The 26,525-nt window shown below is 48.1% G+C and overlaps 1 protein-coding gene across 7 annotated transcripts in view; it reads right to left on the bottom strand.

Annotated features, from left to right (window-relative positions):
• Positions 1-26,525, bottom strand: part of LOC134928178 (uncharacterized) — a 193,712-nt gene that overhangs the window by 98,929 nt on the left and 68,258 nt on the right. For all 7 annotated transcript variants that reach the window (XM_063923611.1, XM_063923617.1, XM_063923615.1 and 4 more), the window contains one exon: positions 4,360-4,413. In XM_063923611.1, the coding sequence (XP_063779681.1) occupies positions 4,360-4,413 (54 nt within the window). The remainder of the gene's footprint in view (positions 1-4,359; positions 4,414-26,525) is intronic.

Raw genomic sequence — 26,525 nt, forward strand, 5'->3', positions numbered from 1 at the left:
GATACAGAAGTGACAGACAATGCCGGATCCATCATCTAAGAATAATACCACGGTAATTTTCTGGTTACTTTGAAGTAGAGATGAGCGGGTTCTCGGGACTTCCCGCCAGACTCAGAAACCAGAACGAGTCAAAATGTCGTCATCCCGCTGTCGGAATCCCTTGGGTTTTGGATTCCATATAAACAGCCACGCGTCGCAGTTGCAGTTGTTAAAAATTAAAAGCACACTGCTCTTGTATGCTGTAAAATATAGGGGTGTTGCTGTTCAAATTACATTACACTGGCCCTGTATGTTGTAATAATTCTAGGGTGCAGTGAAAATCAATGTACACTGGCCCTGTCTTCTTGTATGCTGAAATTATTCTAGGGTGCAGTGAAAATCAATGTATACTGGCCCTGTGTTGTATGCTGTAATTATTCTAGGGTGCAGTGAACATCAATGTACACTGGCCCTGTCTTGTATGCTGTAATTACTCTCGGGTGCAGTGAAAATCAATGTACACTGGCCATGTCTTGTATGCTGTAATTATTCTAGGTTGCAGTGAAAATCAATGTACACTGGCCCTGTCTTGTATGCTGTAAAATTACAGGGGTATTGTGAAAATACAGGGGTGCTGGCACTGTCTGCAGTTGCGATGTCTAGGCCTGACCTTCCCAACACGGTATGGGAAGAGGAGGCTCCTACCACCATTTGCATGCCGACTGCAAGTGTTGGTAGCAGCACCGCCAGTCCAGTTGCTGATATTGATTGAGGATGTCACTGTAGAAGTACACCAGGATGAGGAGGATATGACTGTAGCTGGCACTGCGGAGGAAGTTGACAATGAGGATTCTGATGGTGACGTGGTTTGTTTGAATAAGGCACCAGTGGAGACAGTTGTTGGCCATGGGATGAAAAAGCCCATTGTCATGCCTGGGCAAAATACCAAAAAAGCCACCTCTTCAGTGTGGAATTATTTCTCCACAAATCTGGACAACAGGGGTCAAGCCATCTGTTGTCTTTGTCAATCCATAATAAGTAGGGGTAAGGATGTTAACCACCTAGGAACATCCTCCCTTATAAGTCACCTGCAGCACATTCCTCATAAGTCATTGTCAAGTTCAGAAACTTTGGGTAATAGCGTAAGCAGTCCACTGACACCTAAATGATGTGGTTTTGTTTGAATATTATTTCTCTGTGTAAATGAGGATGTAAACACAGAAGGGGGGGGGGGGGGATTTGAGGGTGAGGACGACATTTTGCCACTGTAGAGCCAGTTTGTGCAAGGAGAGATTAATTGCTTATTTTTTACCAATTATTTTAGCCACAGTCGTGTCGCTGAAATGATTGGTTTGTTAAAGTGTGCATGTCCTGTTTATACAACATAAGGTGGTGGGTGGGTGGGAGGGCCCAAGGACAATTCCATCTTGCACCTCTTTTTTTCTTTATATTATGTGCTCTTTGGGGCCTAGTTTTTAAAACTGACATCCTGTCTGACACTGCAGTGCCACTCCTAGATGGGCCAGGTGTTTGTGCCGCTTAGCTTAGTCATCCAGCTACCTCGTTGCACCTCTTTTTTTTCTTTGCATTATGTGCTCTTTGGGGCCTAGTTTTTAAAACTGCCATCCTGTCTGGCACTGCAGTGCCACTCCTCTATGGGCCAGGTGTTTGTGCCACCCACTTATGTCACTTAGCTTGGTTATCCAGGATCCTCGGTGCAACCTTTTGGCCTAAAAACAATATTGTGAGGTGTTCAGAATAGACTGGAAATGAGTGGAAATGAATGTTATTGAGGTTAATAATACCGTAGGATCAAAATTTCCCCCAAATTCTGTGATTTTAACTGTTTTTATGGTTTTTTTTTCCAAAAATTATCCAGATTCCAAACCAAAACCTGAAAGGGTGGTTTTGGCTAAACCAATCCAGATCCAAAACACGACCGGGGATCCAGATCCAAAACCAAAACAAAACCTGAAAAAGTGTCCGCCGCACATCTCTAGTTTGCAGTAGTCTGACCCCCAGTTGTCGATTCCTGGGATATACACTGCCAACAGAGCTGGGAGAAACCTTTCTGCCCATCGCATAATCCTGTGAACCATACACATAGCCTGCTAACTTTTTGTGGAATCTTAATAGTTTATATAAATGACCACTGTTCCATTGCCCAACTGGACCTTGACAGTGCAACCATGGATCAGATACTAAGCCTGGCACATGGTCAATTAGACTGCCCGCAGCTCAATCTTGTTGATGGATAACCGAGATTCCTGGTCTGACATCTTCCCAACCCCTCAGACTCATGTCTGTAGTGAGCAAGACCCAATCATGAATCAGGAAATTGTGACACTTGCCTAGCACCGTCATTTATAGGTGGATTGATACCTGATGGAGATGGAGCAGAGATCGGACCAAAACCTGTACAGAGGCAATTTTGTCCGTGGAAGGAAGACATTTGGGCTTGGGTTTCCAACAGGGCTCCCAAGTGAAGCATCCATTCTTCAAAGCTAGTTCAGAATTCAACAATTCGATTGAAGTACTGTACCTGTATTGTAAGTTGAAGATGAGACAGCAGGGAGTACATGGACTTAGTCACTATGGAGATTGTCTAGGTAAGGCAGAATCCGTACACCCTGGAGCCACTGATTAGCAACCATCATGAACATCACCACTGTGAAGAATCTAGGGGCCATCGACATGGAGAAGGGCAAGGCCTGAAATTGGTAATGATCCAACTGAATGGCACAGCGTAGGGAGCGCTGATTATCCTCCCAAATTTGGAAATAAAGGAATGCATTCTTGGCCTTCAGGGACACCAGGAAATCCCCTGGTTCTAACAACAGGAGAATGGATCAGTAGGGTTTCCATCTTGAACCTTGGAAGCTGGAGATCTACAGATGTGTCCTCATACCTCTAGCCTCAATACGTCATGCATCACAAGATGCCTGGCGTTAGTGAGCTGGAAGTTCCCTGGGTGCCTTTTTTACCGAAAATGTGCCTTATTTGCATCACTATGTGAATAAGACGCACAAGCAGACTCTGTAGATTAAAATTATATGTCGCAGTCATACACAGAATATAGGCATGCAGTATATATAATTTTAATCAGCAGAGTCTGCTTGTGAATCATATTCGAATTGATGCGAATAAGACCCATTATTGGGGAAAAATTAACAAAAAGATGCCTGGCGTTAGTAAACACGCTCACGACTAGGCACGACTAGCAGGGCTGTTTAACGTGACTTCGGCAATAACAAGAGAGGACACATCTGTACGTTGAGGGATTTCAGGTTGTGATAGGGCGTATTGAGCCTTTAATTTGTGAACGACGTTTGAGTTTGGAGTAATAACCAGTTGCTCTTTATTGAAGCAAAACGAAGACATGACCCTGGAGGCCAGTAGAGACCGAACAGAATCCTGAAGGGCTCTGGCCCTTACTGGGTCATGAGGAGGAACCATTGTTAAGGATTGTACTTAAGGAAGTTCTTCAGTGTACAAAACGTACCCCTCCTGACAATGCCTCGGACCCAAGAGTCAGAAATTGTCCGTAACCAAGTTTCGCAGAAACACAGGAGGCACCCCCACTGGCAGCTCTCCCAGGACAAGGCCCTGGCTGTCATGCACTTTGTTTATCTGATGGCTTGGGAACTGGCCTATGAACTGCTCAAGTTTGCTTGCCGACGACTGCCTCTACGGTCAACATTGCCAGTTTCTTTGTGCTTCAATGTTGAGAAATACAGGCAGGTATTTAACCATCATGCAGTACCATCAGGGAGGTGTATGATTTGCTCCAAATATATTCTGCAGCAGGACAACGACCCCAAACATATAGCCAATGACATTAAGAACTAGGAGTCCTGGAAGTGATGATATGGCCCACACAGATATTGATCTCAATATCATTGTGTCTCTCTGGGATTACAAGAAGAGACAGAATGATTTGAGCAAGGCTACAGCAACAGAAGTTCTGTGGTTAGTTCTCCAAGATGTTTGGAACAACCTCCCTGCCGAGTTCCTTCAAAAACTGTGTGCAAGTGTATCTAGAAGAATTTATGCTGTTTTGAAGACAAAGATGTATTTGATTTAGAAAAATGTATTTGATTTAGATTTCTCTTCTGTTCATTCAGATTGCATTTTAATTGATAAAAATAAACTATTAACACTTCTATTTTTGAAAGCATTCTTACTTTGCAGCACTTTTTTCACACCTGCCTAAAATTTTTGCCCTGTACTGTACATGCAATGTTTGTGGCATAAAATGTACATGTTTGGAACGCAAAATGTGTCACACTCTGGATGAGGCCCTATGGATCCAAATAGTCTGGCAAGAAATGCAAGCAATGTAAATATGATCATTATTTTCTCTAGAATTACTGTCAATACCTTGTTGATGCTGAAAATCTCTCACAAGATCCTTGATGTCCAGAGTTGGGTGTACTGTAAGTAACACAAAGAAAGCAAAAAATGGCATGAAAATTAAATTACTAAAAGTGACCTATACTCTATGCCAGAGCTACTGTAAAATACAAAACACTATAGTCTGCAGCACCATGCAGATCATGCTCAGCCCAAAGGTGATTACTATATCACTAGATAACGGGGCTGTTTCTGAGACAACTGTATGAGCGCTTGCTTTCCATATGGCCGCTGCAGCTTACATACTAGTAACTAGCTTCCGTTAATGAAAGAATCCGTCCGTGTATACCTAATGCATGTGGAATGCCGTTGCACCCTCTGTTTTTCTGTGTCTAGCAACAACCATCATCATTAGTTACTAGGCATACCCCCACTCATTGCTGGTTGCTTGCTACCAGATGTCCCATCTCATGGGCTACTGAAGTTAGCATATCTACCCAGGACACTGGTCAATCCGTCCACACTTGCAATCGCCATCTGTGTGAGTATGCAGATGTGGCAAATTTAGTTCTACAGCGCATACGCAGTATGCTAAAATCCACAAGATTGAATCTGTACTGCATACTTGCCTACCTGACCCCCTCCATGAGGGAGAAAATGCTCTGTTCCTGGACTTTCCTGGTAATGTATGATTGCCATCACCTGTGGTGAAACACCTTTCTTATCAATTAACTAGCTCACCACAGGTGATGGCAATCATACATTACCAGGAAAGTTCAGGAACAGAGCATTTTCTCCCTCATGGAGAGGGTCAGGTAGGCAAGTATGCTGTACTGTAAAAGACAAAACACTATAGTCTGCAGCACCATGCAGATCATGCTCAGGCCAAAGGTGATTACTATATCACTAGATATTGGGGCTGTTTCTGAGACAACTGTATGAGTGCCCGCTTTCAGTATGGCCGCTGCAGCTTACTTACTAGTAACTAGCTTCCACTAATGAAAGAATCCGTCCGTGTATACCTAATGCATGTGGAATGCCGTTGCACCCTCTGTTTTTCTGTGTCTAGCAACAACCATCATCATTAGTTACTAGGCATACCCCCACTCCATGCTGGTTGCAACCAGATGCCCCATCTCATGGGCTACTAAAGTTAGCATATCTACCCAGGACACTGGTCAATCCGTCCACACTTGCAATCGCCATCTGTGTGAGTATGCAGATGTGGCCAATTTAGTTCTACAGCGCATACGCAGTATGCTGAAATCCACAAGATTGAATCTGTATACCCACTTGCGTCCGACTAAGAATCAAAACCAATGTAATTGCAATTAAATATTTTCTGGATTATATGGTGATTAATAATTATAATTGATCTATTAGAGATCTATGGGGGCTATTTAGTAAGCCTTGGAGAGATATCAAGTGGATGAAGATACATTCTATGTTAGAGGCTGTGTTTGAAAAATGACAGCTAGCAGCTGGTTGGTTGGTACTTTATCTCCGTCCACTTTATCTCTCGCCAAGGCTAAGTAAATAGACCCTTGTGTCTCTTTATATTCCCCAGCATCCAGAACCCACCACATGCTATGTAAGTAGCACAAGACTCAATGCTAAATAAAAACCACAAATTATTCAATGATTGTATTATTAAATACAATATTGTAACATATGTCAGTTTTCAGTGGTCTCAGCTGTATTATTGAAAATATATATTTTTATTTATTTATATAATCTATTTTAATATGATGTTATATTAAATTTCATATTGAATTACCCGATATGCATTCTTTTATGCCACTATTGTATTCTTTTGAGTTTTAAAGGGTAGGCAATCCCCTTCTTCAATAGAGCTGCAGAGATTTTGGGTTTCCTCTACCACAGTGTTGCATTTGGGCACTTCCCCCCCCCCCCCCCCCCCCCCCTCTCTTTATTAAATAAAAACTTGTTTCCAACTTGTTTCCATGACAAAATATCTGGCAGTCAGATCAACCCAAACTCACACAACCACACATACATTCCCTCAAAGCCATGATAACTTTCAGACAGTTCACAGACTTTGGAGGTTTAAGAATTAGGATGATTACACCATAATCCAGGATTGTTGGCAGGTATGTAATAGTATAAAGAAAATTATGAGTATACTAAACATATATAAAATATAAAGTTGCAACAAAAGCCAGCATGTTGAAAACTACTCTTCGCTCCAGGACATTTACCGGCAACTTTGAGTCCTCTGGAGGCCAAAGAATCTGCAACAAGGCTAAAGAGCTGACTGGTCAAGTTTAGTCTGGAATACCCACGATTGAAATTGAGCAAATTGTCTCCAAGGTGTACACTATCTTTCCCATGGCCTTCATGCAAAGGCGAACAGTCACCCACCTGCGTACCAACAGATCCTTCACCAGTTCCAGTAGTGAGAGGATCTTCTTTTCCAGTAAGAACACCCTCTGCTTGTATCAGAAAAAGGCACAGGAAATAGGATTTATTGAAATAGAGAATCCAACTATAAGACTCCAAAGTTTAGGCTTCCAGAAAGAGTCTGCAGTAAGGCTAAAGAGCTCATCTTGATCAGCTAATCGTCCAGGAAAAGGAGGACCATTACCCTATGGGTCTGAGAATGTTAGTCATGACTGCCAGGACCAGTGTGATTACCCTCAGAGCTGGGTAGGGTCCCAAAGTGAAAGGTCTGAATGCAAACTTGAAGAAGCACTGGTGTCGCTCCAAAATCCTTACATGTAAGTTTCCTTCATGTTCATGAACATTATGAACTTGTCCCATTCCATGTTGTTGATGACTGCCTACAAGAACTCCATACTGAACATGATCACAGTCAAGAAGGGGAAAAGGAACTATCTGGTTTCTGGACCAGCAAGCTTTGAGTAAAAACCCAAACCTCCCTCCTGTTCTGGGACTGGAGTGACTATTCCTGTGGAAATAGTATTGTCTCCTGGAAGAACAGTAGCAAAAAAGCAACTCCAATTTACGATAACTCTCACGCAGGCATTTGTGGTGGTAAAAAAAAAAAAAAAAAAACTGAACCCAGAAGAGAAGTAGATGGGCTCCCTTCAGAAGAGTGCATGCGGGTCACCTACCTGTCATGCTGTTCATGAGAGGGCTTGGAAGCTTACCTGTTCAAGTATGTTTACCTCTTTGCAGGCCTCCATGAGGAGTGGAGAGCTGACCCATGGAGGTTTACTTACTCACCTTCCCGTTGGGGCAGAAGTAGCAAAACCGTGGACGCTTGGGTCTAGTGCCATTGACCAGTAGAAAGGAACTCCTTCCCCAGTGGCCTAGGAAACAAACTTATCCAGTTTGGGACCAAACAGAACCTTCATTGACTATGAAAGGGAATCCAGAGTCCTCTTTTCGCCAATTAAATATGAAATTAGAGTACTTGACAAGCCGAGGACATTTGATCCCCAATAAGTGTCATATCAATGGCAGTTTCCACCACACCCTCAAAAGCCTCACAGATATGCCATCCCAGTGTTGGTCTATCAGAATCAAGAACTTCTCCAAAAATTTCTAACCACCTCTCCACAACCTTCTTGATCTAAGCAATGCTAAACTATGTCTATGTGGCCTGCTGTGGTGTAAAAACCTGGCTCAGGTTGGCATTGTGTTCTCAGTGGGTGAAGATGCAGGTGAGCGCAGTCATTAGCTTTTCTGCCTCACACGTTGTGTACAAAGCATCCACTCTGTATTGGGCATGAGGCAATTTGGAATGATGACTGGGCAGGAAATATTTTATGACACTGACCCTCTTCCAAGCTGAGCCCTGAGAAATTGTGGGAAGAAATGGACTGGACAGCTGCAGTTGCACAACCTAGGAGGATATTGGGTTGCAAAAGACATGGGCCAGAAACTGGGAAGAGCCCAATGAAAACCAAGCACCCTAATAAACCTCCCTACTTCTTCCTTGCATATGAGAGAGAAGACAGGGAGAAGTTGCTGCTGCTACCAGAAAATGGCCACTGGGTATGTTATTGTTGGCCTGCCAAGTGGGAAGTTATACCAAAGATCAAGGTACAAAAGGGATGGTACCGCCCACCAAATCTCAGCACTGAAGGTTTTGCAGCATTTTAGAGAGTGCCCCTGCGGCCACCACAGTGAAGGGTTGCAATAACAGACAGCCCCCACGTGACCAGCTCTCACAGCATTGGTTGCCCTGCACCCGCCTTCCCTGTGCATGGGCTGAATAGTGGCTAACTTCTGGCACCCCACTCCAGGAGAAGTGGGTAGCCCCTTACTTGCCGCGCCTCTGGTGCATAGTTCAACACTGGTCTGAGAGGCAGTATGTGAGGTTGGACGTGGCCTGAAGTGACCCAAGGGAAAGAGTGAGTTCTAAGCAGGAGGAATTTGCAGGCCAGCCACATTTGTGGAATCCAAACAGGACAAATAGGGCATCAGACCATCTAATAGAGGCAGATAAACACGGAGAGCCCTAATCACATCTAAAGACCGTTCTTTAGCTGACAAGTCCGAAGAGATAAAGGCCAGGACCACAATCTCTTGATTCAGGTGAAAAGATGACACCACCTTGGGCAAGTAACTGGGCCTGGTTCGGAGAACCGCCCTTTCACGGTGGAAAATCAGAAAGGGTGGATGACAGGACAAAGCGCAAAAACAGGACCTTGGCTGTGAGCCATTTGAGGTCCACCAATTCAAGAGGTTCGAAGGGAGACTTTTGGGCTTTCAATACAATAGACAGCTCCCATGGAGCTACTGGAGGGACAAAGGGAGGCTGAATATGTAAAACACCCTGAGTAAATGTATGAACATCAGGTATAGAGGCAATCTTGCGCTGAAACAGGGCTGTTTCTAGCCAGTTTGGCTCCCAGTGCGAGATTTAAAAATGCGCACCCCCCTTGACATAAAAAAAATGTGCCCCCCCTAGATAAAAACAAAACAAAACCTTGCGCGCGCCATAGACGCGCGCTCCCGGCAATGGGGCGTGGTCTCATTTTTAATGGGCGTGGCCTCATTTTAATGGGCGTGGTCTCACCTGAAAAGACTATATCACACCCCAGTTTTTGACCCTGCACCAACTGATCACGCCCACCATAGGAAAAATAAATTCTACCATATTAAGCCCCACACAGTAATGCCCCTGCACTATATTATGCCACACACCGCAATGCCCTTGATACATTAAATCCCCACATTACTGCAGGCAGAGTCCCCATTTTACACATTACGGCATGCAAGAGTTCCCATTTTACACATTACGGCAGGCAAGAGTCCCCATTTTACACATCACGGCAGGCAAGAGTCCCCATTTTACACATTACGGCAGGCAAAAGTCCCCATTTTATACATTACGGCAGGCAAGAGTTCCCATTTTATACATTATGGCAGGCAAGAGTCCCCATTTCACACATTTCGGCAGGCAAGTGTCCCCTTTTTACACATTATGGCAGGTATCCCCATTTTACAGAGAGAGAGAAAGAAACAAAGAAAGAAACAAAGAAAGAAAGAGAATACTTAGAGGTGATTCCCGCTCTTCGGCCCGCCTCTCCCTCTTCGTAGCTTGGCTCCCCCTCCTCCTCAGTACTCCACTCGGGGGGGCGGAGTTTTGCGGAATGACGCGGTTACGTTGTAGCGTCACGACGCAACTGCTTCATTCCGCGAAACTCCACCCACGAGCTGGGTACTCGGGGAGAGGGAGGAGGGGGAAGCAGGGAGCCATAGTCAGTGCCACGGCGGGCGCCCCGTGCGATTGCACAGCTCGCCCGCCCCAAGAAACGGCCCTGCGCTGAAACCATACCAACAAGGCAGAAATGTGAATCTTGAGGGAGGCCAGACGCAGACCTAAGTCTAAGCCTCTTTGTAGAAAAGCCAGAATTCTGGATGTTCTGAATCTACTGTATATTCTTATCAGCACACCAGGTGAAGTAAGAATGCCAAACCCTGTAATAAATCAAGGCAGAGGCCGGTTTGCGAACTTTCAGCTTAGTCTGAATGACTGCCTCAGTAAATCTTTTGTCCCTTAGGAGTGATGCTTCAAGAGCCACGCCATCAAAGCCAGTCTGGCCAGGTCCGGGTAGAGACAAGGGCCCAGTATGAGGAGATCTTGACGCTGAGGAAGTAGAAGGGGACGCTCTGTCGATAAACCCTGCAGGTCTGAGAACCAATGCCGTCTGGGCCATGTTGGAGCGACTAGAATTAGCATTCCTCCTTCTTGCTTGAACTTCCGCAGTACTCTGGGCAGGAGTGACACCGGAGGGAATATGTAAGGCATCTGAAAGAATGGAACTGCCAGTGCATCCAAAAACGCTGCCTGAGGATCCCTGGTCCTTGATCCGAAGACCGGAACCTTGTGATTGTGTCGAGACGCAATGGGGTCCACGTCTGGCAGACCCCATCTGTCTACCAGGAGTTGGAAGACTTCGGGATGAAGGCTCCACTATCCGTAGTGAACGTCCTGGTGACTGAGGAAGTCTGCATCCCAGTTCAGGACTCCTGGGATGAACACTGCCGATATAGCTGGTAGATGGCATTCCGCCCGACATAGGATTTTGGATACCTCCAACATTGCCATGCGGCTTCAAGTGCTGCCCTGATGGTTTATGTAAGCCACTGTGGTGGTGTTGTCTGATTGTACCTGAACAGGCCTGTTCCATACCAGAGGCAGGGCGAGAGACAGTGCATTGAACACTGCCCTCACCTCCAGAATATTGATCGGAAGTAGTGATTCTTCCTTGGTCCAACGACACGGAAACAAGTATTGCTCCAACACCGCTCCCCATCCCCGCAGACTGGCGTCCGTTGTCAGTAGGACCCAGTTGGGGATCCAGCAAGGACGGCCCCTGTTCAATTGCTGGTTCTGGATCCACGAATACAGTGACAGACGAACCTCTAGAGTCGAAGAGACCTTATGATATCTTATCCCACTTGGAGAGGATCAACCGTTCCAAAGGACGAGAGTGAAATTGAGCGTACTCTACCATGTCGAAGGACGACACCATCAGGCCAAGTACTTGCATCACCGAGTATATCGACACTCTGGGGCGATGAAGGAAGTGCTTTTTCCTGTCCTGAAGTTTCAGGACTTTGTCTGGAGACAAGAACAGTCTTTGACTGTGTGTATCCAAGAGTGCCCCTAGGAGCACCATGATCTGAGCTGGGACCAGGGAAGACTTTTTCCAATTTATTAGCCACCGTGGGCTTGCAGGAAAGTTACCGTCAGTTGTAGATGACTGAGGAGGACTTCATGTGAACTTGCCAGAATCAGTAAGTCGTCCAGGTACGGGAGGATTCTGATTCCCTGGCGACGGAGGTGGGCCGTCATAACAGCCATGACCTTGGTGAAGATCCGAGGAGTCGTAGCCAGTTCAAATGGCAGAGCCTGTAATTGGTAGTGAAGGTCACCAAAGCAAACCACAGGAACTGCTGATGCGAGATGGAAATAGGAATATGCAGATATGCAGATATATCCTGTATATCCAGGGATACCATATATTCTCCAGGTTCCATAGCCAGCACTATTGAGCGCAGTGTTTCCATATGAAACTTGGACACTCTCGCAAACTTGTTCAAAGATTTGAGGTTAAGTATAGGCCGGTAGGACCCATTAGGTTTTGGGACCAGAAACAGGGTCGAGTAATAACCTTTGCCCCTCCATGGGTGAGGCACCGGCACAACCACTCCCGTGCTCAGGAGGGAGCTTACAACCGTTTGTAGAGCCTGCGCTTTCAAAGGATTCGACGGGAGACCTGTTGTGCAGAACTGGTGAGGGGGACATCTCTTGAATGAGACAGCGTACCTGTGAGAGACAACTTCCAGTACCCAAGCGTCTGAAGTGGTCATGAGCCAGACCTGGGTGAATGAACTGTAGAAGTCCGCCTTCCACCCTGAGGTCCACCAGGGGGAGACCCGCCCCGTCATGCAGCCAGCTCGTCATGTTTGGCAGCAGGCTGCCGGGCTGCCCAAGACTGCTTCGCCTTGGGCAAGGAGGGTTTGGAAACGCGAGATTGTCTAGGATGTCTAACCTTTCGCTTTCCCTTTAGCCCGAAAGGAATGAAAAGTGGTACTTTTTGCCTTCTGAGAAGGATTAGTAGTGAGGAGAAAAGCTGTCTTAGCAGCTGCCAGTTCAGACAATTTTATTTAGGTCTTCCCCAAACAAAATGTCCCCAGTGAAGGGGAGGACTTCCAAAGTCTTCTTGGAGTCCAAGTCCACTTTTCACAACCTCAACCACAGTATGCGACACGCCAGGACAGACGTAGGCGATGCCTTGGCTGCCAATACTCCCACCTCAGAGGATGCTTGAATGTAAAAAGAATTGGTGGTAATATGAGCCAGGTATTGTCTGCCATTTTCAGAGATATCCTTGGGCAGTTCTACCTCTAAAGCCTGAACCCACGCTTTAATACCTTTTTCAGCACAAGAGGCAGCTATAGTGGGTTTATGAATAGCCCCTGTAAGGGAATATACAGATTTCAGGCATCCCTCAACATGCTTATCTGTCAGCTCCCTCAGTGAGGTGACAGTGGATTGGTGGATTCCGCCATTGGTGGATTCCACCAATGGCGGAGTCTCCCATTTATTACACAACTCTGCAGGGAGAGGGTAGAGAGCCAATGCCCGTTTAGGCATAAGGAATTTCTTTCCTGGATTAGACCAGGGTTCCCGTCTGATGTCCACTAGATGATCAGAATGGGGCAATACAGTTTTAACCACCTTCTGCTGTTTAAACTTATCAGTTTTCTTTGCTACAGTATTGTAATCCTCCTCACCTGTGATTTGCAGGATATGCTTAAGAGCAACCACCAGAGCAGGGACATCTATCAATAAGGGAGATTCCTCGTTAGTAACACAGGATTCAGTGTCCGACAGGACCATATGCTCCCCTCCTCTTCAGATGAGACATCAGAGAGGTTTGTAGACTGCGAGGAGGAAGCAGCCCTCTTAGAGGGACCAGAGGCATGGGAGTGACCCGAGGAAGATTTCTGTCTAACCAGGGACTGGTTTAGTTGTTGCAGTTGGTTAGACAAATTTTCCGCCCAAGGCGGATTAACTATGGGCACAATTTGTGGGGTAATAGCACAGGCGGACCCATAGGGGGGAGTACTCAGCAGGGTAGTTAATGCTGCCCATGGAGGCTCCTGATTAAGTGCAGGGGCTGCGAAATGACTGACAGGTGCATGGTATGCAGTACAGAGACCCTCATGCAATAATTCCCCCTCTGATAAATCCGCGGAGCATGCTCTGCATGATGCAGGAGCTCCGCAGACTTGCTGCCCTTTTTGTTAGACATTGCACAATGTAAACAGTTGGATTTACACAGTACGATTAAATAGCCAAATACAATAACCTGTGGAATAAAACGACACGGTATAATGTGACTGTAACACAGGAGTAATATACTTATATAGGTATATAGATAAATTCTGTGCACAACTATATTGTTTGACCCAAACACACCTAGCCCAGGGTACAGAATATAGGCCCTCATTCCGAGTCGTTCGCTCGGTAATTTTCATCGCATCGCAGTGAAATTCCGCTTAGTACGCATGCGCAATATTCGCACTGCGACTGCGCCAAGTAATTTAACAATGAAGATAGTATTTTTACTCACGGCTTTTTCGTCGCTCCGGCGATCGTAGTGTGATTGACAGGAAATGGGTGTTACTGGGCGGAAACACGGCGTTTTATGGGCGTGTGGATAAAAACGCTACCGTTTCCGGAAAAAACGCAGGAATGGCCGGAGAAACGGGGGAGTGTCTGAGCGAACGCTGGGTGTGTTTGTGACGTCAAACCAGGAACGACAAGCACTGAACTGATCGCAGATGCCGAGTAAGTCTGAAGCTACTCTGAAACTGCTTAGTTTGTAATCGCAATATTGCGAATACATCGGACGCAATTTTAAGAAGCTAAGATTCACTCCCAGTAGGCGGCGGCTTAGCGTGTGTAACTCTGCTAAAATCGCCTTGCGAGCGATCAACTCGGAATGAGGGCCATAGTGACAGTAATATCTGGGAAACACTGAAAGTGAAACCACACAGACGATACAATAATGCTGCACTGGACTTAGATATATATATATATATATATATATATATATATATATAATAAGAATTTACTTACCGATAATTCTATTTCTCGTAGTCCGTAGTGGATGCTGGGGACTCCGTAAGGACCATGGGGAATAGCGGCTCCGCAGGAGACTGGGCACAAAAGTAAAGCTTTAGAACTACCTGGTGTGCACTGGCTCCTCCCCCTATGACCCTCCTCCAAGCCTCAGTTAGGATACTGTGCCCGGACGAGCGTACACAATAAGGAAGGATTTTGAATCCCGGGTAAGACTCATACCAGCCACACCAATCACACCATATAACTTGTGATCTAAACCCAGTTAACAGCATGATAACAGAGGAGCCTCTAGAAAAGATGGCTCACTACAGCAATAACCAGATTTTTTTGGTAACAATAACTATGTACCAGTATTGCAGACAATCCGCACTTGGGATGGGCGCCCAGCATCCACTACGGACTACGAGAAATAGAATTATCGGTAAGTAAATTCTTATTTTCTCTAACGTCCTAAGTGGATGCTGGGGACTCCGTAAGGACCATGGGGATTATACCAAAGCTCCCAAACGGGCGGGAGAGTGCGGATGACTCTGCAGCACCAAATGAGAGAACTCCAGGTCCTCCTCAGCCAGGGTATCAAATTTGTAGAATTTTACAAACGTATTTGCTCCTGACCAAGTAGCTGCTCGGCAAAGTTGTAAAGCCGAGACCCCTCGGGCAGCCGCCCAAGATGAGCCCACCTTCCTTGTGGAATGGGCTTTTACAGATTTTGGCTGTGGCAGGCCTGCCACAGAATGTGCAAGCTGAATTGTACTACAAATCCAACGAGCAATAGTCTGCTTAGAAGCAGGAGCACCCAGCTTGTTGGGTGCATACAGAATAAACAACGAGTCAGATTTTCTGACTCCAGCCGTCCTGGAAACCTATATTTCCAGGGCTCTGACAACGTCTAGCAACTTGGAGTCCTCCAAGTCCCTAGTAGCCGCAGGCACCACAATAGGTTTATTCAGGTGAAACGCTGAAAACCACCTTAGGGAGAAACTGAGGACAAGTCCTCAATTCCGCCCTGTCCGAATGGAAAATCAGATGAGGGCTTTTACAGGATAAAGCCGCCAATTCTGACACGCACCTGGCCCAGGCCAGGGCCAACAGCATGACCACTTTCCATGTGAGATATTTTAACTCCACATATTTAAGTGGTTCAAACCAATGTGACTTTTGGAACCCCAAAACTACATTTAGATCCCAAGGTGCCACTGGAGGCACAAAAGGAGGCTGTATATACAGTACCCCTTTCACAAACGTCTGAACTTCAGGGACTGAAGCTAGTTCTTTTTGGAAGAAAATTGACAGGGCCGAAATTTGAACCTTAATGGACCCCCATTTCAGGCCCATAGACACTCCTGTTTGCAGGAAATGTAGGAATCGACCTAGTTGAAAAATTCCTCCGTCGGGGCCTTACTGGCCTCGCACCACGCAACATATTTTCGCCAAATGCGGTGATAATGTTTTGCGGTTATATCTTTCCTGGCTTTGATCAGGATAGGAATGACTTCATCCGGAATGCCTTTCTCCTTCAGGATCCGGCGTTCAACCGCCATGCCGTCAAACGCAGCCGCGGTAAGTCTTGGAACAGACAGGGTCCTTGCTGGAGCAGGTCCCTTCTTAGAGGTAGAGGCCACGGATCCTCCGTGAGCATCTCTTGAAGTTCCGGTTACCAAGTCCTTCTTGGCCAATCCGGAGCCACGAATATAGTGCTTACTCCTCTCCATCTTATAATTCTCAGTACCTTGGGTATGAGAGGCAGAGGAGGGAACACATACACTGACTGGTACACCCACTGTGTTACCAGAGCGTCCACAGCTATTGCCTGAGGGTCCCTTGACCTGGCGCAATACTTGTCGAGTTTTATAAACATGTGGAAGACTTCTGGGTGAAGTCCCCACTCTCCCGGGTGGAGGTCGTGTCTGCTGAGGAAGTCTGCTTCCCAGTTGTCCACTCCCGGAATGAATACTGCTGACAGTGCTATCACATGATTTTCCGCCCAGCGAAGAATCCTTGCAGCTTCTGCCATTGCCCCCCTGCTTCTTGTGTCACCCTGTCTGTTTACGTGGGTGACTGCCGTGATGTTGTCCGAATGGATCAACTCCGGGTGACCTTGATGCAGAGGTCTTGCTGAGCTTAGAGCATTGTAAATGGCCCTTAGCTTCAGGATATTTATGTGAAGTGATGTCTCCAGGCTTGACCATAAGCTCTGGAAATTCCTTCCCTGTGTGACTGCTCCCCAGCCTCGCAGGCTGGCATCCGTGGTCACCAGGACCCAGTCCTGAATGTGCGGCCCTCTAGAAGATGAGCACTCTGCAACCACCACAGGAGAGACACCCTTGTGCTTGGTGACAGGGTTATCCGCTGATGCATCTGAAGATGCGACCCGGACCATTTGTCCAGCAGGTCCCACTGGAAAGTTCTCGCGTGGAATCTGCCAAATGGGATTGCTTCGTAGGAAGCCACCATTTTTCCCAGAACCATTTCATTGATGTACTGAGACTTGGCTCGGTTATAGGAGGTTCCCGACTAGCTCGGATAACTCCCTGACTTTCTCCTCCGGGAGAAACACCTTTTTCTGGACTGTGTCCAGGATCATCCCTAGGAACAGAAGACGAGTCGTCGGAATCAGCTGCGATTTTGGAATATTGAGAATCCAATCGTGCTGCCGCAACACTACCTGAGATAGTGCTACACCGACCTCCAACTGTTCCCTGGATCTTACCCTTATCAGGGAATCGTCCAAGTAAGGGATAACTAAAATTCCCTTCCTTCGAAGGAGTATCATTTCGGCCATTACCTTGGTAAAGACCCGGGGTGCCGTGGACCATCCATACGGCAGCGTCTGAAACTGATAGTGACAGTTCTGTACCATAAACCTGAGGTACCCTTGGTGAGAAGGGTAAATTGGGACATGAAGGTAAGCATCCTTGATGTCCCGAGACATCATGTAGTCCCCTTCTTCCAGGTTCGCAATCACTGCTCTGAGTGACTCAATCTTGAATTTGAACCTCCGTATGTAAGTGTTCAAGATTTTAGATTTAGAATCGGTCTCACCGAGCCGTCCGGCTTCGGTACCACAACAGTGTGGAATAATACCCCGTTCCCTGTTGCAGGAGGGGTACCTTGATTATCACCTGCTGGGAATACAGCTTGTGAATGGCTTCCAAAACTGCCTCCCTGTCAGAAGGAGACATCGGTAAAGCCGACTTTAGGAAACGGCGAGGGGGAGACGTCTCGAATTCCAATTTGTACCCCTGAGATATCACCTGAAGGATCCAGGGGTCTACTTGCGAGTGAGCCCACTGCGCGCTGAAATTCATTGAGACGGGCCCCCACCGTGCCTGATTCTGCTTGTAAAGCCCCAGCGTCATACTGAGGGCTTGGCAGAGGCGGGAGAGGGCTTCTGTTCCTAGGAACTGGCTGATTTCTGCAGCCTTTTTCCTCTCCCTCTGTCACGGGGCAGAAATGAGGAACCTTTTGCCCGCTTGCCCACGAAAAGACTGCGTCTGATAATACGGCGTCTTCTTATGTTGAGAGGCGACCTGGGGTACAAACGTGGATTTCCCAGCTGTTGCCGTGGCCACCAGGTCTGAAAGACCGACCCCAAATAACTCCTCCCCTTAATAAGGCAATACTTCCAAATGCCGTTTGGAATCCGCATCACCTGACCACTGTCGTGTCCATAACCCTCTACTGGCAGAAATGGACAACGCACTTAGACTTGATGCCAGTCGGCAAATATTCCGCTGTGCATCACGCATATATAGAAATGCATCTTTTAAATGCTCTATAGGCAATAATATACTGTCCCTATCTAGGGTATCAATATTTTCAGTCAGGGAATCCGACCACGCCAACCCAGCACTGCACATCCAGGCTGAGGCGATTGCTGGTCGCAGTATAACACCAGTATGTGTGTAAATACATTTTAGGATACCCTCCTGCTTTCTATCAGCAGGATCCTTAAGGGCGGCCATCTCAGGAGAGGGTAGAGCCCTTGTTCTTACAAGCGTGTGAGCGCTTTATCCACCCTAGGGGTTGTTTCCCAACGCACCCTAACCTCTGGCGGGAAAGGATATAATGCCAATAACATTCTAGAAATTATCAGTTGTTATCGGGGGAAACCCACGCATCATCACACACCTCATTTAATTTCTCAGATTCAGGAAAACTACAGGTAGTTTTTCCTCACCGAACATAATACCCCTTTTTGGTGGTACTCGTATTATCAGAAATGTGTAAAACATTTTTCATTGCCTCAATCATGTAACGTGTGGCCCTACTGGAAGTCACATTTGTCTCTTCACCGTCGACACTGGAGTCAGTATCCGTGTCGGCGTCTATATCTGCCATCTGAGGTAACGGGCGCTTTAGAGCCCCTGACGGCCTATGAGACGTCTGGACAGGCACAAGCTGAGTAGCCGGCTGTCTCATGTCAACCACTGTCTTTTATACAGAGCTGACACTGTCACGTAATTCCTTCCAACAGTTCATCCACTCAGGTGTCGACCCCCTAGGGGGTGACATCACTATTACAGGCAATCTGCTCCGTCTCCACATCATTTTTCTCCTCATACATGTCGACACAAAATTACCGACACACAGCACACACACAGGGAATGCTCTGATAGAGGACAGGACCCCACTAGCCCTTTGGGGAGACAGAGGGAGAGTTTGCCAGCACACACCAGAGCGCTATATATATATATACAGGGATAACCTTATATAAGTGTTTTTCCCCTTATAGCTGCTGTATTTTTAATACTGCGCGTAATTAGTGCCCCCCTCTCTTGTTTAACCCTTTCTGTAGTGTAGAGACTGCAGGGGAGAGCCAGGGAGCTTCCCTCCAACGGAGCTGTGAGGGAAAATGGCGCCAGTGTGCTGAGGAGATAGGCTCCGCCCCCTTTTCGGCGGCCTTATCTCCCGTTTTTCTGTGTATTTTGGCAGGGGTTAAATTCATCCATATAGCCCAGGAGCTATATGTGATGCATTTTTTTTGCCATCCAAGGTGTTTTTATTGCGTCTCAGGGCGCCCCCCCCCCAGCGCCCTGCACCCTCAGTGACCGGAGTGTGAAGTGTGCTGAGAGCAATGGCGCACAGCTGCAGTGCTGTGCGCTACCTTGTTGAAGACAGGACGTCTTCTGCCGCCGATTTTCCGGACCTCTTCTGTCTTCTGGCTCTGTAAGGGGGCCGGCGGCGCGGCTCTGGGACCTATCCATGGCTGGGCCTGTGATCGGTCCCTCTGGAGCTAATGTCCAGTAGCCTAAGAAGCCCAATCCACTCTGCACGCAGGTGAGTTCGCTTCTTCTCCCCTTAGTCCCTCGATGCAGTGAGCCTGTTGCCAGCAGGTCTCACTGAACATAAAAAACCTAAAACTAAACTTTTCACTAAGCAGCTCAGGAGAGCCACCTAGTGTGCACCCTTCTCGTTCGGGCACAAAAATCTAACTGAGGCTTGGAGGAGGGTCATAGGGGGAGGAGCCAGTGCACACCAGGTAGTTCTAAAGCTTTACTTTTGTGCCCAGTCTCCTGCGGAGCCGCTATTCCCCATGGTCCTTACGGAGTCCCCAGCATCCACTTAGGACGTTAGAGAAATATATATATATATATCACAGCGTGGTCTCAGATCGGAGGATATAGCAGAATACTAGTACAATATACACTGCAATGTACACCTTTTCTCAACTAATGCTGTCTCTAAGACATGTAGGATACTCAAGTGAATGTAAAGACAGCGCTGTACACAGGCGGCTTTACATACCCAGCAATCCCGGAGACCTGCTGCTATGCTGTTAAGATGGCGCCCATAGTCTCTGTGAGGGATAAGGAGGCACCGCCAGGGCAGGAAATCTGCAGGAGATGGCACCCTGGGCAAGGGGTGGGGCTACAGGTCAAGCGCCGCTTCCCCTATGCTGATCTTCCACCCCAGGTACTATGTAGCCCCATTAAACTGGTGTTAATACTCCTGACCTGTGCTCCGATGCCCTGGTGGTCTAATGGGTTCCCTGCCCAGTGACAGTGTCCACGCCAGCGCCGCAGTACGTCTCCCCAGACCGCAGGACAGAACGCGGATTAATGGCAGGTCCCGCCTAGGAGACCCTCTTACCTCCTCCCCATAGCAGCCATGCGATCCAGGAGAGCAGTGTGCGATGGTACCTAAGTCGGGACACCTCCGTCGCAGGTACCCGGGAACCAGGACAACGGTAGTGTGCAGTGCAGCTTGGGAGGTGATGGAGCTGCGGCACTGAATGTCACACTGACATACAGTGCTGCCAGCTCAAATAGCAAAGACAATTTCTGTCAAATGAAAAGCTTTCAGGGCTGCACACCACAGCCCCCCTGTTCAGTGACCTGCTGCTGCAGGCACCAACTCAAAAACTGAGCTCTCAGTGCCTGGAGGCGGGGTTATAGAGGAGGCACCTATGCATCTTGGGACAGCTAAAGCTTTGCCTGTTGGCGCCTCTGGATCCAGATCCACTCTACACCCCGATATTTCCCTGTGGAAACCAATGTAACCTGCTGCAGAAAATAGGATTTTGATAAAAATCCTTTTCTCCTAGTTCGTAGAGATGCTGGGGATGACATCAAGACCATGGGGTATAGACGGGATCCGCAGGAGACATGGGCACTCTAAAGACTTTTCATTGGGTGTGAACTGGCTCCTCCCTCTATGCCCCTCCTCCAGACCTCAGTTGTAGGAACTGTGCCCAGCGAGACTGACATTTCGAGGAAAGGAATTACTTAACTAGTGGTGAGATATCTACCAACTCACACCCTCAACCATGCCGCACACATGGCATTAAACAAAACACACGCCAACAGGCATGAACTAATTGCAGCAACATGCTGAAACCAAGATAACAAAACTTGTGTAACTCTAATAACTAAACTGCAGGTAAAGTACGCACTGGGACGGGCGCCCAGCATCCTCTACGGACTAGGAGAAAAGGATTTACCGGTAGGTTATCAAAATCCTATTTTCTCATACGTCCTAGAGGATGCTGGGGACGACATTAAGACCATGGGGTCTATACCAAAGCTCCAGTACGGGCGGGAGAGTGCGGATGACCCTGCAGCACCGATTGACCAAATTTTAGGTCCTCATCGGCCAAGGTGTCAAACTTGTAGAACTTAGCAAATGTGTTTGACCCTGACCAAGTAGCTGCTCGGCAAAGTTGTAATGCCGAGACCCCCCGGGCAGCCGTCCAGGATGAGCCCACCTTCCTAGTGGAGTGGGCCTTTACCGACGTCGGTAACGGCAATCCAGCCGTAGTATGAGCTTGCTGAATCGGATTTCTAATCCAACGTGCAATAGTCTGCTTGGAAGCAGGACAGCCAATCTTGTTGTGTTCACACAGGACAAACAGAGCCTCTGTTTTCCGTCTACGAGCTGTTCTAGCAACATAGATTTTCAAAGCTCTAACCACATCTAGAGACTTTGAATCAGTGAATGTGTCAGTAACTACTGGCACCACAATCAGGGCCGGCTCTAGGCATGTTCGAATAGAGCGGCCGCGCAGGGCGCCACCCTTAATGGGCGCCGCGCGCTGGCGCCGCCATATTCGAAGCTGGAGCCGGCCCCGTGCAGCATTGGCCCGGCCTGTGTGCGCTATGCGCGCTGCCGGTGTCTAACGTCAGACGCCGGCGCCGCGCAGTGCGCATAGCGCACACAAGTGGCCGCCCGCACCTGGACCCGCACTCGCCCGGCCGCACTCCCGCACTCGGACAGGCTCAGCAGTACTCCTCCCCCTCTCAGCGCCGCAGGTATTGGGGGGGGGGGGGAGAATTAATCTGGTACTGTGGGGGCATATCTGGCACCGTGGGGGCATTTTTGGCACACTGGGGGCATTTCTGGCACACTGGGGGCAGATCTGGCACACTGGGGGCATATCTGGCACTGTGGGGGGCATTTCTGGCACTGTGGGGGCATTTCTGGCTCTGTAAGGGCATATCTGGCACTGTGGGGGCATATCTGGCACACTGGGGGCATTTATCTGGCATACTGGGGGCATTTATCTGGCACTGTGGGGGCATTTATCTGGCACTGTGGGGGCATATCTGGCACTGTGGGGGCATATCTGGCACACGGGGCATATCTGGCACTGTGGGGGGGCATATCTGGCACTGTGGGGGCATTTCTGGCTCTGTGGGGGCATATCTGGCACTGTGGGGGCATATCTGGCACACTGGGGGCATTTATCTGGCACACTGGGGGCATTTATCTGGCACACTGGGGGCATTTCTGGTACATTTCTGGCTCTGTGGGGGCATATCTGGCTCTGTGGGGGCATTTATGTATTTGGCACACTGGGGGCATTTCTGGCACACTGGGGGCATTTCTGGCACAGTGGGGGCATTTATCTGGCACTGTGGGGGCATTTATCTGGCACTGTGGGGTCATTTATCTGGCACTGTGGGCATTTATCTGGCACTGTGGGGACATTTATCTGGCACTGTGGGGGCATTTATCTGGCACTGTGGGGGCATTTATCTGGCACTGTGGGGACATTTATCTGGCACTGTGGGGGCATTTATCTGGCACTGTGGGGGCATTTATCTGGCACTGTGGGGGCATTTATCTGGCACTGTGGGGGCTTTTCTGTATCTGGCACTGTGGGGGCTTTTATCTGGCACTGTGGGGGCATTTATCTGGCACTGTGGGGGCATTTATCTGGCACTGTGGGGGCTTTTCTATATCTACATATCTGGCACTGTGTGGCCATTTATGTATCTGGCATTGCTGGGGGGCATGTCATGTGTTGCTGGCACTGCTGGGGGGCATGTCATGTGTAGCTGGCACGGCTGGGGAGCAAATCATTTAGTGTTCCCGCTAGGCGTTTGTGGCTAGGCAATGTGTTTAACGTGCTCTGCCTGGCGCAAAGTGTCTAACGTGCTCTGCCTGGCGCAAAGTGTCTAACGTGCTCTGCCTGGCGCAAAGTGTCTAACGTGCTCTGCCTGGCGCAAAGTGTCTAACGTGCTCTGCCTGGCGCAAAGTGTCTAACGTGCTCTGCCTGGCGCAAAGTGTCTAGGAGGTTCTACCTGGTGCAGTGTGTATTAACTGCACTACTGTGTGGTGTAATGCAAATTGCCACTATTATGTGGCCACGCACCTTCCCCACGAAGCAACGCCCCTAAATTTTTGCTGCGCACCTTCGGCGCGCACTGTCCATGCTTTACCATGTAGTTAGATGAGCAACAAGCATTACAGTATGTACATCATTTTGCCCTCCTAACTTAAAAATGTGCCCTCCCTGCCCTAAAAAGTGAACACTATCGTGTAGCTGGCACTGCTGGGGGGCATATTGTGTGTAGCTGGCACTGCTGGGGGGCATATCATGTCTATCTGGCACTGCACATTGTGTATCTGGCACTATACTGGAGACATTATGTGTATCTGACACTATACTGGAGACATTGTGTGTAAGGAACACTACTGTGGCTGTTATGTGTAAGGCTGCTAATTGTGTGCGTAGAGGGGGTGTGAAAACATATTTATTTATAGTCTAACAATATGAAGTTATGAGGCCACGCCCACTCTCCAAGAGGCCACACCCACTTTTCCTGGAGCGCCGAAGGCGCGCGCATGGGGGGAGGGGGGGGGGGCGAATTTACATGTTTTCGCTCAGGGTGCTAGTAGGCCTGGAGCCGGCCCTGACCACAATAGGTTGGTTTATGTGAAAAGCAGAAACCACCTTTGGAAGAAAATGTTGGTGAGTCCGCAACTCTGCCCTATCTTCATGGAAAATCAGGTAAGGGCTCTTGTGAGACAAGGCCCCCAATTCAGACACCCGCCTTGCGGATGCCAATGCCAAAAGCATCACCACTTTCCAAGTGAGAAACTTCAACTCTATCTTTTGTAGAGGCTCAAACCAATCCGATTGAAGGAACTGCAATACCACGTTATGGTCCCATGGTGCCACTGGAGGCACGAATGGAGGCTGGATGTGCAGAACCCCTTTCACGAAGGTCTGAACCTCTGGAAGAGAGGCCAATTGTTTTTGGAAGAACACTGACAAGGCCGAAATTTGGAGCTTGATTGATCCCAATCGTAGGCCCGTCTCCACACCATTCTGCAAAAAATGGAGAAAACGTCCTAAGTGAAACTCTTCCGTAGGAGCTTTCTTGGATTCACACCAAGACACATATTTTCTCCAAATACGGTGGTAATGTTTTGACGTTACTCCTTTTCTGGCCTGAATAAGGGTGGGGATGACCTCCTTAGGAATACCCTTCCTGGCTAGGATACGGCGCTCAACAGCCATGCCGTCAAACGTAGCCGCGGTAAGTCTTGGTACACACATGGCCCCTGCTGCAGCAGGTCCTCCCGAGGAGGACGAGGCCGAGGATCTCCTATGAGTGACTGCTGAAGATCTGGGTACCAAGCCCTTCTTGACCAGTCTGGGGCAATGAAGATTGCTCGAACCCTTGTTCTTCTTATGATCCTGAGTACTTTTGGGATCAGCGGAAGTGGAGGGAAAACATACACTGACGGAAACACCCACTGGGTCACCAGTGCATCCACTGCTACTGCTTGAAGGTCTCTCGACCTGGAACAGTATCTCTGAAGCTTCTTGTTGAGACGAGACGCCATCATGTCTATTTGAGGAACTCCCCAAAGACTTGTCACCTCTGCGAAGACTTCTTGGTGGAGGCCCCACCCTCCTGGATGGAGATCGTGTCTGCTGAGGAAGTCTGCTTCCCAGTTGTCTACTCCCGGAATGAATATTGCTGACAGAGCTTGTAGATGTTTTTCTGCCCAGCGGAGGATTTTTGTCGCCTCTGCCATTGCCGCTCTGCTTTTCGTTCCGCCCTGCCTGTTTATGTATGTGACTGCTGTTACATTGTCCTCCTAGATCTGCACGGGATGGTCTTGAAGAAGATGTACCGCTTATTGAAGGCCGTTGTAAATGGCTCTTGGCTCCAGCACGTTTATGTGAAGGCAGGCTTCCTGATGTGACCAAAGTCTCTGGAAGTTTTCTCCCTGAGAGACTGCTCCCCAGCCCTGGAGACTTGCATCCGTGGTTACTAGGACCCAGTCCTGAATGCCGAACCTGCGTCCCTCTAGCAGGTGAGAGCTGTGCAACCACCACAGGAGCGAAATCCTGGTTTTTGACGACAGGATTATCTTTCTGTGCATGTGTAGGTGTGACCCCGACCACTTGTCCAACAGGTCCTACTGGAATACTCTGGCATGGAACCTGCCAAACTGTATGGCCTCGTAGGCCGCCACCATCTTCCCCAACAACCGAATGCACTGATGGATCGACACACTTGATGGTTTCAACATCTGTTTTACCAGTTTCTGGATTTCCAGAGCCTTTTCCAGCGGAAGAAATACTCTCTGAACTTCTGTGTCCAGAATCATCCCTAGGAAAGAGAAGCTTGTCGTCGGTTCCAACTGTGACTTTGGGTAATTTATGATCCACCCGTGTTGTTGGAGTAATGACAGGGAGAGGGATATGTTTTGTAACAACTGCTCCCTGGATCTCGCCTTTATCAGGAGGTCGTCCAGATAAGGGATTATATTGACTCCTTTCTGACGAAGGAGGACCATCATCTCCGCCATCACCTTGGTGAATACCCTTGGCGCCGTGGAGAGACTGAAAGGTAACGTCTGGAATTGGTAATGGCAATCCTGAATCGCGAATCTCAGATAAGCCTGGTGAGGAGGATAAATGGGAACATGCAGGTAAGCATCCTTTATGTCCACCGACACCAAGTAGTCCCCCTCCTCCAGACTGGCAATCACCGCCCGAAGTGATTCCATCTTGAACTTGAACCTTTTCAGGAAGAAATTCCGATTTTTTAGATTTAGGATCAGTCTGACCGAGCCGTCCGGCTTCGGAACAACAAAAAGGCTTGAATAAAAACCCCGCCCTTGTTGTGACAACGGTACCAGGACTATGACCTGGTCTTGACATAATTTTTTTGATTGCCGCTGTTACTGCTTCTCTCTCTAGCGAAGAAGCTGGCAAGGTCGATTTGAAAAATCGGCATGGGGGAACGTCTTGAAACTCTAGTTTGTATCCCTGGGATACTATTTGCAACACCTAGGGGTCCAGGCCAGACAGAATCCAATCCTGGCTGAAGAGTTTGAGACGTGCCCCCAC

Source organism: Pseudophryne corroboree, chromosome 5, assembly GCF_028390025.1.
Source record: "Pseudophryne corroboree isolate aPseCor3 chromosome 5, aPseCor3.hap2, whole genome shotgun sequence".
In the NCBI taxonomy this organism is placed as follows: domain Eukaryota; kingdom Metazoa; phylum Chordata; class Amphibia; order Anura; family Myobatrachidae; genus Pseudophryne; species Pseudophryne corroboree.